Here is a 14,468-nt window from a genome sequence, read left to right as displayed (position 1 = left end):
ACGAGTTCCGACGCGCCGCCGGGTTCCGGCGCGCAGGCGTTCCCCGCGCGGGCCGCTTCCCTGCGCCGGCGGTCCCTTTTGCTCAGGTGGACTTTAAGGACTCCGCCCGTCAGCAGAACCATCTTGGCCAGAACGTCCGTCTCGGTGAATGTGGTGGGGACGTGGAGGGGCGCGGCCGCGCGCACCGCCAGACTGATTTGGACGCGCGCGCGCACCTCCTCCTGCAGCACAGCGTCCAGCTTGCGGGCGCTCACGCTCGACTGGGCCGCGACGTCCAGCGCCTCCGCCAGGGCGGCCGCCATGCCTCCGACCAGCGACACCGTCGGCGGCGGTCGGCAGCGCGCGCTCTCGGCAGCCACCAGCGCCGCGGCGTGCGCGCACAGCTTGTGAGTGGCGCGCGCGCACATGTCGGCCAGCAGCACCTGCGTGGCAGAATCGGCCGTTCCGTTGGCCAGCAGGACCCACTGGGCATCCGTCAGACGCTCCAGGTGCGCGCGCACGATCGGGACGACCACGTCCGCGTGGACCTGGCACACGCCGTCCTGCATGACTTGCTTCGACGAACCGGAGCCGCCGGCCCGTCCGGCCGGAACGCCGCCGTGCGCTCTCTGTGACGCCATCAAGCGAGCGGCGCGTAGCGACTTTGTGACGCCCGCACGCGACCCTCACGTGGCCGGCGCGCCGAGAACACGCCGACAAGATATGGTAACGACAATGACTTTTTATTCGCCGTCGCACCGAAATGAAACCGCAGCTTGTATACATATTGCGAGGAAGCCTCCTGATGACAGCGTGTCCAAAACATTTGGGCCTTCTTCCCTTTTATGGGTGTGAGAAAAGAAAATGTTGGCCTTCTTCCCTTTTAAGGGTGTGATAAAAAAAAAAAAAAGAGGCCCGCTTTTAGGCAGATGGGTCAGTCGCAAAGCGAAAGAGGAGGCGGCACAAAATGTTTATTGCTCAGAATCAATTATCCCTTGATGACAGCGATGGGTCTCAGCTTGATGGCCTTCCTGCTGATGCCAGCGTCATGACACGTGTCCACCACGTCCGTCACATTCTTGTACGACTCGGGGGCCTGGGGACAAAGGAAATTTGAGACCGTGGCCGGTGCGTTAAAAGCGGCCTGGGGCCCACCTCCTCCATGACCAGCTTAGGGGACGCCACACGGATGGCGATGCCTTTGTCAGCCAGCTGGTCCAGGACGTCCTGGAAGTCCAAGTTGCGGCGGGATTTGGCCCGGGACAACGCTCGACCCTGGGCCGGGCGAGTGCATGAAGATCTTTTATTATTTTATTTTCTCTCTTTGCTTTGCTTTAGATGACGTACCGCTCCGTGGCAGGTGGTCCCGAAGGTGTTGGTCATGCCCCGCTCGGTGCCAGTGAGGACGTAGCTGCACGTGCCCATGGTGCCCCCGATCAGGACCGGCTGGCCGGTCAACTGGAGGGAAAAGGCGGAGTTTGGCACGGGACGCCGACGGGGCGACTGACGGCTCAGCCCACCTGGTAGTCGACGGGGATGAGCGGGTGGTGGGGAGGGAAGGCGCGCGTGGAGCCCTTGCGGTGCACCAGTAGAGTGCGCTGGCGCCCGTCCACCACGTGCTCCTCCACCTTGGCGATGTTGTGCGACACGTCGTAGATGACGTGCATGTCCAGGTCGTCCGGCGTGCTGGCAAACACTTTGGAGAAAGCCTTCGGCCGCCGGGTCACGCAAAAGGTCACGTCGGGAGCCCAGGAACGCTAAGAACAAGAAAAAGGGCTCGGGGCGGCCCGGCTCACCTGCCTGGTGAGGAAGGTCATGGATGAGCGATTGACCCAGGCGTAGTTGCCGGCGGCGGCCATTCCCTTCAGGTAGTCCTGTCCTTCCTGCGAGGTGATTCGAGCGCACGCCAGCTGCCGGTCGTTGACGATGATCTTGTCGCGCTTCATGGCCTTCTCCATGGCCACCAGCGCGTCTGCACGCCACAAAAAGTCCGCGCAGTCAACAAAGGTCGTTTTCCACCCGACGCCCTCGTCTGCAGCCCGAAGAAGCGCGTTTGAGAAGACAACGGGGTACCTGTCGCCACCTGATGGCCGAGGCCTCTGCTGCCGCTGTGGATCATCACGCACACCTGGCCCTTGTGGTCCACACCCATCTTCTTGGCTGCGTAGTCGTCGTAGATCTCGTCCACCACCTGGATCTCGGCGTAGTGGTTTCCCGCTCCCAGGGTTCCCAGCTGCAGGAGAGATTGAAAAATAAAACATGAAAAAAGTTTGTTTTTTTTTTTATCATTTTTATTTTGGGGGAGGGAGGGGGTACCTGCGGGAGGCCCCTCTTCTTGGCCTTGGATGAGACCTTGTTGGGATCGGCCTGCAGCATCCTGCCGTACTCCTCGCAGTGCTCCTTGTCCTCGGCCCAGGCGTAGCCCTCTCGCAGCGACCAATCCACGCCCATCTCCAGCGCCTCCTCCAGGTCCCTGACGGGTAACGCATGCCGCTCAGCCGCCCCCGATTGGCCCGCCCCACCCTGTCGGCGTCTCGCTCTTACTTCGCCCCCATGGGAATGACGCCCTTGGAGCCGACGCCGACGGGGATGTGGTCAAAGAGCGACTGCGCCAGCTGCTCCTTGACGGGCTGCACGTCTCGCTCGTCCAGGTTGGTCCTCAGCAGGCGCACGCCGCAGTTGATGTCGAAGCCAACGCCGCCTGCCGCCGACGCTCGCTTAGACGCTCGCCAAACAAGCGCTCCCCAGGCGTGGCTCACCTGGAGACACCACCGCTTCCGGGTCATTCATGTCGAAGGCCGCCATGTTCCCGATGGCGAAGCCGTAACCCGAATGCACGTCCGGGAGGCCGATGGATCTCTGGGGGAGGCGAGGGGGAAGTCGTCACGGATGGTCACGCTTGTTCAACTTGCGCAACGTCGCCGGACGAGCGGCGCATACGCACGTGGACGATGCCGGGAAGCGCCGCCACGTTTCCGATCTGCTTCATGGCTGGGAGAAAGCCGCCCACGCCTGAGCCGAGGGCAGCGAGCCAAAGGTCAAAAGACACGAGACGCGCACGCCTTTCCAAAAGAGCAACACGAGCTCACCTCCTCGACACGCGTTCCGAAGCTCCTCAAACATCAATTTTTCCAAATGCTCGTTCACGTAGAAGATTCCTTCCACCTAAAACACACACGCAGATGATGTCATTGAGTCCACCTTGCTCCTGCCTTACTTTGTGGAGTTTGCATGTTCTCCCCGAGCCCGCGTGGGTTCTCCGGCTTCCTCCCATACTCCAAAAACATGCACGGCAGGTGTATTGGCCATACTAAATTGTCCCTAAGTGCGGGAATGCTTATTCGTCTATGTGTGCCCTGCATTTGGCTGGCAACCCGTTCAGGGTGTCCCCAGCCAGCTGGGATAAGCACCAGCAAGCCTGCGACCCCTGTGAGGATAAGGATGGATGTTCTAAAGTGATTTTCTCAGCTGATGCAATTGAATCCAATTTGCCATTTAGCAATAGCGTGTTAATAACGTGCTTATACGTGTGATGTTGCAAAGAGTGTATTTTTCTGACAAGTCAGATGAGAAATGAAGCTAGCAAAGTAGCTCGCTAACTAGCCACGTTCATGATTCACAAGCTTTTACCTTCATGTTGGGGACAAAGCCCTTTTTTATTCTCCAACAGTTTGTGTCGATCTTGTCCAAATATTGCAACTCGTCGTTGTAATTTCTACTCATGATTACGTATTTAAGCAATCTCTGACCAAATGGATGAGTTTTCACGTTGCGTATGGCTGCCTGAGTCGCAGCGAACTCACTCGCTGAAAGTCTCGAGTTTTTAAGTCGCGCGAGACGAGGAACGATTGATATTCTCGCAAATTGTTTTAATGACCGTGTTGTTGTGTTGATCACACAGCACCGAAATATTTGTGGGTGGAGTATTTATTTATTTGTTTATTTAATGTTTATTTAATTTAATTTATTTTGCGTCCGAAACTGACTCTGCGACAGAGTCTAGTGTTGTTTTCCGGTCGTCTTGTCGATGCAGTTACGAGTTGTGGCTGTTTTTCAAAACAAAATCAAATGGGGAATTATACGGATTTAAAAGATAAACACTGTCGACAATAGTAATATATGGAAAGAGGACGGTGTACCCGGATCGCGTAAATGTTCAATCCACATCTTTATCGTGGTTTCACTCTGGAGCAAGAGGCACCTATTCCCGCCACGTGTTATGATGAGTGCAACTTGCTTAATTTTGAAAAGCGGATGTTGATGATAGCTTCGCTTGATGGCGGAAGAAGAGACGCTTCTCCAAAGTAAGCCTGCCAGGTTTGGTCGTCGTCTTTTTCTTTGCACTGGCACGGCACGGCACGGCTTGTCGTTCGGTTGCTTGAGCGAAAATTAACGTCAAACAAAATGTCTTCGACTTTGGAGCTTGACGTAACTCAAGTTCCCGTGCTAACGCTGATGATTTGCATCATTCGTCTCGCGATGTTAATATATGACTCGGCAAAAGCAGACAATTCGGCTGAGCGCAGTACGCAGAAGAGCGTGATGTGTGCTTTTTGTGCCTGTGCGTCAACAGGATGAAGTTGCGGATTCGCATCTGCGACCACACCAGTAAGGTGGACATCGCGGGTCCCGAGTCCACATTGAAGGAGCTCATGGAGCACATCCGTGACGAGCTGCTGCCCGCGCACGGACTCGGGTCGGTGGCCAAACGCAACACCCAGCATTCGCACAACATTGTTGGAATGTGCTAGAACGCGTTCGCTGCTGGACCTCGATGGTGACGCAATCAAAGGGCGACAGCATTGCGCTCCCCGTTACGAGAGAAAATCAAAGGTGTTTCACATCAAACGAGTATCTGGAGAGCGGAGAGCGCAAGCTTGTCCCAAGCATCTGTGTGGAATAGCTGGGTTGTTTCACGTGGCGGCCCACCAGGGGATTACGTGTTTATGACGTCACACGCGCGTTCCACTTGACTCAAAAGGCACGCGAGCAAACGTCTGATGACGTCACTGCACCGAAGCATCAGCCGGCAATCGACCGTTTTCCCGAGAAAGTGACATTGCACACTGATTGCATCTGATTTACTGTTTATGTTTTGTCGCTCTCAGTTCAGACGTGAGATTCGGCCTTTCTCTCAACGGCACCGAGCTCCTCGCTGACACGGGTCAGAGGCTGTCGTCGTGCGGCGTCGTTCCGGGAGATCTCATCCGCGTCCAGCTTCCCACCGGCGCCGCCCACAGCAACCACGACAGCGACGACCCTTCCCCCGGGGGCGGCGGCCGGCCCCCCGCCGGGGCCCCGTCGCCCGCCGCCTCCTCCGAGGGCGCCGCCCTCGGACCCGCGACTGGCGGCGAGGGCTTCCGGACCTCGTCTGTGACCGCCGCCGCTTCCTCCGCCATGACGTCAACCGAGGTGGGATCACGCCCCCCCCCCACTCGCACGGAGCCAGATTACCTCATCTATATGGCTAATCTGATTGTCTGACATTGTCACGGTTCGCTTCTGCAGCCCTTTGGCGCGGCGCCGCCGTCTCCCCGGGCCCCCGCGGAGCTACCTGAGCGCGGTACGCCGCCGACCCTCATTTGGGAGCCCATGCTGTGTGGAGAGGCGGGCGAAGGTCAGGCGCCACACTCGCTGGAGCTGCTTTACCGCGCCGCTCAGGTCACCTGCCCTGCGGACGCCATCATGGTGGCCGTCCACCTCCTCATGCTGGAGACGGGATTCACGCCGCAGGTCAGGGAGCGCAACGCTTCGCACGCTGTACGAGCAGCTCGGCGGCGCTCGTGTTTGGGCGTCGCTGCGCCTCGGGGCTCGATCTCGGGGGCCAGTTCTTTGGCACTGGCACGCGGCGGACCTTCGCCTTTGTGGACATTCCTGAATTGTGCTGTGTTCAGGGCGACGAGGCCAAGCCCGGTGAGATGCCGCCTGGATGGCGTTCGTCCGCCGGCGCCTACAGACTTCAGTACACCCATGCGCTGTGCGAAAGGGCGGCGGTTACGGTGGTGGCAGTGCCCATGAGCCCTGTGCTTGTCATCCAAGGTGAGTGGCTGTCTTGGATCTCTTGTCCGCCGTCCGGACCTTCCTTCTGCTTCAGCGTCTCGCCGTTGCCCGCAGCCATCCTGCAGGTGGCCGACAGCGCCAGCATGCCGGCCAAGGTCTGCGTGGACCCCGGCACCTATGTGACGGACGCGTGGCCAGGTCAGAGCACCCGCTTGCGTGCGTACGCATAGTCATCCCGGCTGATTGCCCGCCCGGGTCTTGCAGGCGCCAGTGCGGCACCCGCGTTCACCGGCCTCAGTCGACTGTCGCGATTGTTCAAGGACCAGCTGGTCTACCCGCTGATCGCCGCCACGCGGGAAGGTAAGACGCCCCTCCCTTGACCCCAGAAAAAGCAAAATTGGAATCAACGGCTGTTGTGTCCAGCGCTGCGTCTGCCGGTGGCGTTCGGCCTGTCGGCGCTTCCTCCGGAGCTGCTGCTGCTGGTGCTGCGCCTGCTGGACGTGGTGTCGGTGGTGCGCCTGTCAGCCGTCTGTCGCCATCTCAACGCCGCCGTCGCCGACGCCGCCCTCTGGAGGCACCTGGTGCGACGAGACTTCAGCGGTAAGGGGCGGGTCCGGGTCGCCAATGGCCACCCGGACCCGCGCTCACGCCGCTTTTCTGCTGACCTCTCTTTAGATCACAAGTGGCAAGGGGAGACCAACTGGAAGGAGGTCAGCCATCTCGCTCGTATTCATGGCCGCGCCCTCCCGGACGCCAGCCTCACGCCTGTGTGTGTTTAACAGCTGTACAAAAGTTTCTACAAGTTCCGGCACAAGCGAGGCGCGGTGGACCGCCCGTGCTCGTTGCCCCCCTTCATCAGCAGGCCCCTGTTCGGGCCGGTTCCCTTCGCCCCCCCGCACGTCCCCGGCGTCATCGGCGGACCCTACGATCAGCGGCCGCCGGCCCTGCCCTTCGGCGCGCGCTACGGCCCCATCGGCCCCGTGGTGTTGCCGCCGGGCGAGCGCCGGCGCCGCAGTGACCCCCGGCCCCCGGCGGGCGGCCCTCGGCCGGGAGACGTCCGCAGAGGCTTCATCTGAGCGGGGGCCGCGTCGCGCCGGAAAGCGCTTTGCCACCACGTCAGACGAGCGCCACTAGTCGGGGAGCCGCGCCACTCTTGACGTTTCGGGACCGAGCGGAAATGCCCTCCGGGCCGAGGCGGTGGGTTGCCGCGTCGTCGCCTTTTGCTTTTTTGTTTGACTTTTGTGAGCCCGGCTTTCATTCTTTCCCGAACGCGGCTTCTTTTTGCTCATCTTGCGTCTAGATGAAGCGTGATCATTTAGACAAAAGTAGTGCTTCGTTGCAACCGTGTGGCACGTCTTAAGCACTGTGGAAGGGCTTGTGAATTTTGCTTTGGAAATACTCCCTGGGGGGCCGGGCCCACGAAGGGCATCAGAGTGCTAGCGTATAGTTTGGAGGTCTGCTTTTGGACACCCGGGGCCTGCGCCCCATCTCTCGTGTGCTGTACAGAAGACCCGCTTGGAGAGTCCCGTTTTTTTTTTTCCCCCACCCCCGCATTTTTCACGAGATGTGTGCTTGTTTTCTGTTTCCTGTTTGTGTGAATTAAAGGAGAGAAGGAAATTGAAAGGTGGCTGTACATTTTGTTTCCTTCGAGTATTTGGTGTAGCTTGTGGCCTCGGAACCTTTTTTTTTTTCTTTTTTTTTGGGGCAACGGGGAGAAAAATACCCGCGTGATAACGTTGTTGCCTAGCTGGATTTGTGAACTCAATATTGGGCGAGGGGCGGGGTGGGTCAAGAGTCGATGACAGCTACGGGACGCCTCAGGGACAGTCTTCGAGCGCGCGAGGCGATTTTTGTTCGCTCAATATGATGACGGTGTGCGTCGAGCAACGCTTCAGTCGTTACAGACAGTACGATGGCAACGATCGGTCGAGGCGTCTCAAAACGCACAACCATCCAAATCGAATACAGCGGCACTGACATTACGAGAATGATGTTAAGGGGCGCGAGGAAATGACGTGAACGTCACAGCGCCCCACACAAAAAGTAGATGCACAAAAATGCGCTCGTTCAACTTAAGTATGAGCCACGATTGATCGATCGGTCGAATTTTCAACGCAATCAGCGAGTGACGGGGTTTAAAGTTCGGCCGTGACGAGGGCAAAGTGGTGGTGTTCCTTTAAGAAGCTCGTGTTACCGGAAGTCAGAGGGGCGTTTCCGGCCGAGCCACAAAACGGAACCCGTCCGCGGGACCGAGCCGATCCCGAACCCCCGTAAACCGTCGCGTCCGGGTCCTGTCATGTTCCCGTGGAAGCGGGGAAGCGGGACATGGCGTCGCTAGAGGGCCCGAGTGACGACGTCAACGCTGGGGAACTGGACGCGTCCCTGCGCCAGATGCTCAAGGCCATCGCAGACGAACGGAACCGACTGAACGTCCGCCAGGAGATCGGCGGCCTGGGTCAGAAAGGCGCTCTGTTATTACGCCGCGCATCGCGCTTTTGTTTGGCTTATCACGGGCGCGCGCGTCTCGAAAATGAGCTTCTCGTTGTCCGCCGGTCACGTGACCGGCGCCACAAGTCCGAACGCCGTGGCGTCAATTCGCAGGAACGCAACCTGCGTGACGTCACCAGTCCCTCGTTGCAGATAAGCGCGCGCGCGCGCAGGTGTCGGGACGGGTGTACGTCTTTGTCATAAGTTCAGTGAGTGTGCGGTTGCTTGGCAACCTTTGACTTCACGAGTCAACGGGTGCGCTCGTGCCCGCGCATGCATGTGTGCACGTAGGTTGCGTGAAGGATGACCGCATCGTGTTCTGGACATGGATGTTCTCCACGTACTTCATGGAGAAGTGCGCCCCGCGGCAAGACGACATGCTCTTCTATGTACGCGGGAAGTTGACGTACGCGGACGCCGACGAGGGCGAGGGCAAGAAGGTGACCGCCTTTCCCACAGCGCACCTGACCTGATTTCATTTAATTTTTTTACGCTTTTTCGCATTGTCCACGTTGTGGCGTCATCACAGCAGCATCTTGGCGTTTGGATTTTCGAGTGACAATGGGTACGATGTCATCTTTGGTCCCAGCAGGCAGAGGTGGAAGTTTACAGGCGAGACTCCAAGAAGCTGCCGGGCCTCGGAGACCCCGACATCGATTGGGAGGAGAGCGTCTACCTCAACCTGGTCCTGCAGAAGGTCGAGCAGGCGCAGGCGCGCGGGAACAGGCACGTGGCGCGCCCACAGCCAGGTGACGCCACGCCACACGGCATGTGTCTTTCAGCTGGACTATGTGGTGACGTGCGCTGTGTGCACGCGCTCGGACGCCGGCGACATCCACGTGCACAAGAAGAAATGTCAGGTGAGGCTTTAGGGATCGCTCCGGCGCTAGCGCGGCGCGCTCAACGCTCTCCCCGCGCCACGCAGGAAGTGTTTGCGTCACCCAGCAAGCACGCCATGGACAGCAAAGGGGAGGAGTCAAAGATCAGCTACCCAAACATCTTCTTCATGATTGATAACTTTGAAGAGGTAACAAGACCTGGCGGCGACCACTCCAGCCTTCCATGACTCTTGAAAGTTGCGCGCGGCGACCTCAGGTGTTCCGGGACATGAGGGTGGGCGAGGGCGAGATGGTGTGCGTGGAGCTGGTGGCCAGCGACAAGTCCAACACTTTCCAGGGCGTCATCTTCCAAGGTTCCATTCGCTATGAGGCGCTCAGGAAGGTCTACGACAACCGGGTGAGAGCCCGCCGGCCCGTCCGCCGTCCTCGCGCCTGCATCTAACCAGCTGTCCTCGCCGCAGGTGAGCGTGGCGGCCAAGATGGCGCAGAGGATGTCCTTCGGCTTCTACAAGTTCAACAACATGGAGTTTGTGCGCATGAAGGGGCCGCAGGGCAAAGGTCACGCCGAGATGGCCGTCAGCAGGGTGCCCGACGAGCAGGACCTGCACACGCCCGCGCCCGACAAGGTGAGGCCCGCCGGCTCGCGTTTGCTGGTCAACTTCCCGCGTACGCAGCCGGAAAATCTTAAAAAAAATCTGCCGCTTCCCTCGCCGCGCAGGTGACGTCGTTCAGCACGCCGCCGACCCCCGAGCGGAACCGGCCATCCTTCTTCTCGCCGTCGCCGCGACGCAAGGCGCCGCGGCACAAGATGGCCGAGATGAAGAAATCGCACTCGGCCAACGACAGCGAGGAATTCTTCCGGGAGGAAGACGACGAAGGTAAGGGCCGACGCCCGTCGGGCTGGGAAGAACGTGAGCGAGCATCGCGCCTTTCTCAGACCTCTGCGGCGCCGGCAACCTGCGCTCACGCTCGCTGTCGGGGACGGGTCGCTCGCTGGTGGGATCCTGGCTCAAGCTCAACCGCGCCGACGACTACTTCCCGCTCTTCTCGCACCTCACCTACGTTACGCTGCCGCTACACCGCATCACCGCCGGTAAGCCTTTGCGGCGATTGCCGTCCAGGACGGCTTATCATCAGGCCATTGTTGGGTGTCCAGACATCTTGGAGGTGCGCCAGAAGCCCATCTTGATGACGTAGCAGCGGCGCGGGCGCCGCGCTAGCAAGTGCCTCCCTGCGTCGGGCCCCTCCCCCCGGATCGGACCCGCGACAACCAGCAGCCCCTCCAGCAAGTGCCTCCTCCGACTGCGGCAAAATTTGAAAAAGTCAGACCGGGACCGACAGGGAGGGACGTCGCTTGACTGGTGATGAGACGCTCGACGGGAAGCCGCGGCGCCGGAGTTTGGACGGCAAGTATCGGGACGCTGCGCCGTCAACGTCGCATGCGACAACCCCGACACGTTTTGCCACACCTTGGCGGCCCTCGCGTCTGTCGCGCCGCACGACAAAACAACTTTTCCAACGCCGGCCCCGTGGACAGAATAAAGCAGATAGACAGGCGTCTCGTTTGGGTTTATTCTCGACGCGCGTCTGCCGCCGAGGACGCTTTGAAAAAACAAGCCCCGCCCAACAACAAAAATCTGTCTGTCAGAGTCCGTGACGGAGAGAGGGAAAAAAAAGACGAGGTCCCTCCGTGTGGTTCAGATCGGCAGGAAAAGGAAAGTGAAAAGGTGGAGGGAATGTTGCGGCTCGAGCTCCGCGCGTGCCCTCAGCCCTTGTTCTCCTCTAGCGTGCGGTGCAGCTGATCGGCGTCGGCGGCGGTCTTGACGCGGACGAGGAGGGGCACGGGACCGGCCGCTTGCTGGAGGTGGATGGGCGGGTTGGGCACGCACAGCAGCATGACGTTGTTGTTGCCCATGCGCGAGCAGCGGACGTCGGCGCTCAGTAGGATGTTGAGGAGGATGTTTCCTGCGGGAGGCGGAAGAGTTAGAGCGCGCCGCCTTCCCCGGTGGCTAAGCGGCTGTCGCCGCCCTTACCCAGATTGGTGTCGGCCCGAACGATCATCTGCGTTTTGCCCTCCGCCGTGCGCTTGAGGTGCAGCGTGCCCACGCCTTTCTCCTTAAACTCCTCATCCTTCTTGTAGAAGAGCTTGCACCTGCAGACGACATGACAACGGCGTTAGCCTGCCGCCGCCGCCGCCGTCCGTCCGCGCACGTACCTCTTGGAGTAGAAAGCGTCGTCCTCCTTGACGTCTTTGACCTCGGGTTTGGGCGGCTCGTACGCGTCGTCGCCGGCCGTCTCTATGCAAACCACAGAGGAAGAGTGGGCAAACGTGACTAGTTATCACGCTTGACTTTGTTTTTAACAGAAGGGACGTAATTGGTAAATGAACGTAGATCTAAGCTGAGTAGTCACGTCACACTTTGCTGCCATCTTGTGGTGTTTTTTGCCAATTGAATCGCTCCCATCTCGTTTCCGCCTCACTTACCTGAAGGCGCCGAGTGATCCGTCTCGACCGATGATTGCGATGAGCTTCCGAAGAGGGGGAACGCGGGCGCGGCGGCGGCGACGCTCTTGGTGACGGAGCTGTCCACTTTTTGACCAAAGTTGAAGGTAACGGTGGCGGGAGGGCTGTCCGCCTTGTCCTCAAGAGGAAGGGCGGTGGAGGAAGCGGGAAGCGAGGCTTTCTGGTCTTCCGCGCCGGTCGTCGCCGCGCCGTAGCGTCGCTCGATGGTGGCCAGGTGGCGCTCGTAGTCGCGGAAGATGGGCTGTAGGTCGCACAGCGGGTTGTCGTCCACGTGTTTGCTGATCCAGTCACGGACGGAGCGGTTGAGAGCAGTCAGCTGCCGGCTGTACTCCTTGCCGCTGTTGGCCAAACCGTTGAACGCCGCCGGCCCTGAGGGTGACGACAGTCGCAGGTTTTTGCATGGGTTGATTTGGCTCGTAAACCACCCAGCAGGTCCGCATTGCCAACGACTCACCCGGAGCGCTCGCTGCGGTAGAAGGCGGTGACGTGGCGGCGAAGGACGGCGCGGGGCCGCTGCCCCCGTTGGTCAGCGTGCTCAAGCCTTTGAATCCTCCGCCGTTCCCGAAGGTGGAGAAGGGAGACGTGGACGAAGAGCCCACCGCGAAACCTTTGAACCCTTTGAAGGCCCCGCCGGGCTCACCCTTCAACGCATCGAGGTGACGTCGGCCTCATTGACCATTACGGCTAGGGCGACGAAGTCTTCATCCCTTTTACTTACCTCGGCCGCAACGTTCCGCCGCCTGGCCTTCTTGATGGCCCGGTTTTTCATCACATCTTGTGTGGCCACGGAGAAGGTTCCGGCCTTGAGAGACAAAACGTTCATGAGAAGAACAAAATAGCACGTTGATGCCTACGCTTGTGGGGAAAGTGTGATGTCACCTCCTCGCCTTCGTCCTCCTGGTCCCAGTTCCGGTCAGTCAGCTCTTTGTCTGCGATTCGCTTTGCCATCGCACCTGTGCCCCACACACAACACGACTCGTTCATTCAAGCTGCACATGAACAGCGCATGCGCCGCGGAATACAACTTTCGAGGTTACGTCTCGTCGGTGGACTGGAAACTCAACACGCCGTGAGGCTGATTCTCCGCAAAGAATGTAAGCAAGCGAACATTGATATATTATGGGGTGTACGTGCGCCCGTATTCTTGAAACCCCTAACAAACGTGAGCAGAGTAAAATGTGCCGCGAGTCACGTGCTAATAACACTTAGCAGGGCGCGCGCTTTTGCGTGGTGACAACATGTAAGGTCGAGTTGAATCGGTTTTCGAGGACATTTAGCCAAAAGCGGCGAGTATCCTCTCGCGGCAATATCGCTCTGGAGCTAATGTTAGCATAGGCTAACAGACATGGGGAGCGGGGGATTTTTTTTTGTACCTTGCGTGCCTGCCGGCCTGAGTTCTAAGTGTGCGCGTGAAGGTAGAAGGCGTCCAAACAGCTTTCACGCAGCAAGTGGCATCACAAGAAGCACGGCAGCGATTTAGACGAGCTTCCCTCTAGCCGCCATTTCGCATAGCGGCAACATCCGCATGAGTTTGCGCTCAGGTGTGCTTCTGCGCATGCTCGCTCCACTGGCATTCTGGTACTTGAAGTTTCTCTGATAGTTTGCGCTCAGGCGTGTTTCTGCGCATGCTCGCTCCACTGGCATTCTGGTACTTGAAGTTTCTCTGATAGTTTGCGCTCAGGTGTGTTTCTGCGCATGCTCGCTCCACTGGCATTCTGGTACTTGAAGTTTCTCTGATCGCTTCGTTGCTACAATAATTTAGCATGAAAAATATCAAACGGTCTTTTCGTTTTGTGACGGTAATTCATGCGGTGTTTCAAACTATGCCAGAACAACTGATAATTTCGAAGAGGAGCTCTTTGGTGGAGCCAACGCAATTATTTCCGGCTGGTGGCGACATTGTTCAGACAGTATTTTCTTTTTTTTTTTTTGAATTCATTTTTGTCTTTGGTGTTGTTGTTTAAGAACGAACCAAAATAAATATTTCTATTTCTTCGCGCCTATTTTCACTTTCTTCTTCCTAGCGGTCCAAGTGTGCATGCTTTAAGCTGTTCATTTGACTCCAATGAGAATAAAAGTTGAGCGTTGCCATGTGCGATGTTATATTTTCATCCAATTTGACGCAAAGTGATTTTCATTTCTTTGTGTTTGTTACACTTAGTTTTGGTTAACTGCTAAACTGATTTATAATGCCCCCCCCCCCTTTCTATTTCAGGCCAAACAAAGCCACGTGTAGCATGAAATGATTCCTTTACCGCCAGCTTGGTACCACTGAGCAATGGGAAGTGAGTAAAGGAGCTTCATGACGAGCATTGGCAATATGGAAGGAAGTATGACCAAGTACTGTAAGTTGACTCATGTAACGTTCTGCTACCACCGTGCATCATCTAGTACAGTGGTTCTCAAAGGAGGGTACTAGTACCTCTGGGGGTATTTGAAGGTTGCCAAATTTCTCCCTGTGACGCGAGGAGAATGACTTTTGGGTTTAGTTAAGGACCCTCTTCTTGCGTTTAATTGGGCTGCATGCCTTCCTGTCAGGCTCAGTGCTGCCCGGGATGTGTGCGGCACAACGTGGTTACTACATGGTTACTCCTGTGACTGGGGTGAGGAGCCATCGTAAGATTGTTGCTTCTGTTGTT

The 14,468-nt window shown here is 58.1% G+C and overlaps 4 protein-coding genes across 7 annotated transcripts; 2 read left to right on the top strand and 2 right to left on the bottom strand.

Annotated features, from left to right (window-relative positions):
* Positions 1-703: 703 nt before the first annotated feature.
* rtcb (RNA 2',3'-cyclic phosphate and 5'-OH ligase) lies at positions 704-3,987 on the bottom strand. The gene is made up of 12 exons (XM_088405991.1): positions 3,610-3,987; positions 3,069-3,144; positions 2,924-2,991; positions 2,739-2,838; positions 2,524-2,680; positions 2,296-2,452; positions 2,053-2,212; positions 1,776-1,951; positions 1,500-1,688; positions 1,327-1,437; positions 1,135-1,254; positions 704-1,075 (listed from the first exon to the last, which is right to left on the bottom strand). The coding sequence occupies exons 1-12, from the start codon at positions 3,700-3,702 to the stop codon at positions 968-970; spliced, it is 1,515 nt and encodes a 504-aa protein (XP_088262117.1). The 5' UTR covers positions 3,703-3,987; the 3' UTR covers positions 704-967.
* fbxo7 (F-box protein 7) lies at positions 2,998-7,602 on the top strand. 3 transcript variants are annotated; one of them, XM_088405988.1, is made up of 10 exons: positions 2,998-3,016; positions 4,553-4,675; positions 5,088-5,391; positions 5,488-5,712; positions 5,874-6,018; positions 6,094-6,177; positions 6,244-6,339; positions 6,403-6,579; positions 6,655-6,689; positions 6,762-7,602. In XM_088405988.1, exons 2-10 carry the CDS (start codon positions 4,554-4,556, stop codon positions 7,053-7,055), a joined length of 1,482 nt encoding a protein of 493 aa, XP_088262114.1. In that variant the 5' UTR covers positions 2,998-3,016; position 4,553; the 3' UTR covers positions 7,056-7,602. The 3 variants fall into 3 exon arrangements, with proteins under 3 accessions (XP_088262114.1, XP_088262113.1, XP_088262115.1); XM_088405987.1 differs by lacking the exon at positions 2,998-3,016 and adding an exon at positions 4,240-4,283; XM_088405989.1 differs by lacking the exon at positions 2,998-3,016 and adding an exon at positions 4,278-4,296.
* A 568-nt stretch (positions 7,603-8,170) lies between these two features.
* On the top strand, positions 8,171-10,862 carry kiaa0930. Of its 2 annotated transcripts, none has more exons than XM_088405993.1 (10): positions 8,171-8,434; positions 8,758-8,906; positions 9,059-9,163; positions 9,249-9,326; positions 9,392-9,493; positions 9,562-9,702; positions 9,767-9,931; positions 10,024-10,183; positions 10,243-10,398; positions 10,462-10,862. In XM_088405993.1, exons 1-10 carry the CDS (start codon positions 8,305-8,307, stop codon positions 10,500-10,502), a joined length of 1,227 nt encoding a protein of 408 aa, XP_088262119.1. In that variant the 5' UTR covers positions 8,171-8,304; the 3' UTR covers positions 10,503-10,862. The 2 variants fall into 2 exon arrangements, with proteins under 2 accessions (XP_088262119.1, XP_088262118.1); XM_088405992.1 differs by having other exon boundaries at positions 8,172-8,434; positions 9,056-9,163.
* Position 10,863: 1 nt separating this feature from the next.
* Positions 10,864-13,392, bottom strand: nup50 (nucleoporin 50). Its single transcript, XM_088405994.1, has 8 exons — positions 13,203-13,392; positions 12,709-12,782; positions 12,548-12,631; positions 12,284-12,470; positions 11,791-12,198; positions 11,521-11,602; positions 11,339-11,457; positions 10,864-11,270 (listed from the first exon to the last, which is right to left on the bottom strand). The coding sequence occupies exons 2-8, from the start codon at positions 12,775-12,777 to the stop codon at positions 11,071-11,073; spliced, it is 1,149 nt and encodes a 382-aa protein (XP_088262120.1). The 5' UTR covers positions 12,778-12,782; positions 13,203-13,392; the 3' UTR covers positions 10,864-11,070.
* Positions 13,393-14,468: the final 1,076 nt, after the last annotated feature.

Source organism: Hippichthys cyanospilos, chromosome 22 (genome assembly GCF_059441005.1).
Source record: "Hippichthys cyanospilos isolate Australia breed blue-spotted pipefish chromosome 22, RoL_Hcya_1.0, whole genome shotgun sequence".
NCBI lineage: Eukaryota > Metazoa > Chordata > Actinopteri > Syngnathiformes > Syngnathidae > Hippichthys > Hippichthys cyanospilos.
The sequence above is the reverse complement of the archived record's forward strand: the minus strand, read 5'-3'. Positions and strand labels throughout refer to the sequence as shown.

Excerpts from the sequence above, each read along its gene's own strand:
- rtcb (XM_088405991.1), bottom strand. The coding sequence starts at position 3,702 with ATGAGTAGAAATTACAACGACGAGTTGCAATATTTGGACAAGATCGAC. Across the intron at positions 3,145-3,609 it reads GCTTTGTCCCCAACATGAAG|GTGGAAGGAATCTTCTACGT; the intron begins GTAAAAGCTTGT and ends TGTGTGTTTTAG. Across the intron at positions 2,839-2,923 it reads CGCTTCCCGGCATCGTCCAC|AGATCCATCGGCCTCCCGGA; the intron begins GTGCGTATGCGC and ends CGCCTCCCCCAG.
- fbxo7 (XM_088405987.1), top strand. The coding sequence starts at position 4,240 with ATGATAGCTTCGCTTGATGGCGGAAGAAGAGACGCTTCTCCAAA. Across the intron at positions 6,178-6,243 it reads TGTGACGGACGCGTGGCCAG|GCGCCAGTGCGGCACCCGCG; the intron begins GTCAGAGCACCC and ends CGGGTCTTGCAG. Across the intron at positions 6,580-6,654 it reads GGTGCGACGAGACTTCAGCG|ATCACAAGTGGCAAGGGGAG; the intron begins GTAAGGGGCGGG and ends ACCTCTCTTTAG.
- kiaa0930 (XM_088405992.1), top strand. The coding sequence starts at position 8,305 with ATGGCGTCGCTAGAGGGCCCGAGTGACGACGTCAACGCTGGGGAACTG. Across the intron at positions 8,907-9,055 it reads ACGAGGGCGAGGGCAAGAAG|CAGGCAGAGGTGGAAGTTTA; the intron begins GTGACCGCCTTT and ends CTTTGGTCCCAG. Across the intron at positions 9,327-9,391 it reads TGCACAAGAAGAAATGTCAG|GAAGTGTTTGCGTCACCCAG; the intron begins GTGAGGCTTTAG and ends CGCGCCACGCAG.
- nup50 (XM_088405994.1), bottom strand. The coding sequence starts at position 12,777 with ATGGCAAAGCGAATCGCAGACAAAGAGCTGACTGACCGGAACTGGGAC. Across the intron at positions 12,199-12,283 it reads TACCGCAGCGAGCGCTCCGG|GGCCGGCGGCGTTCAACGGT; the intron begins GTGAGTCGTTGG and ends CGTCACCCTCAG. Across the intron at positions 11,458-11,520 it reads GACGCTTTCTACTCCAAGAG|GTGCAAGCTCTTCTACAAGA; the intron begins GTACGTGCGCGG and ends TGTCGTCTGCAG.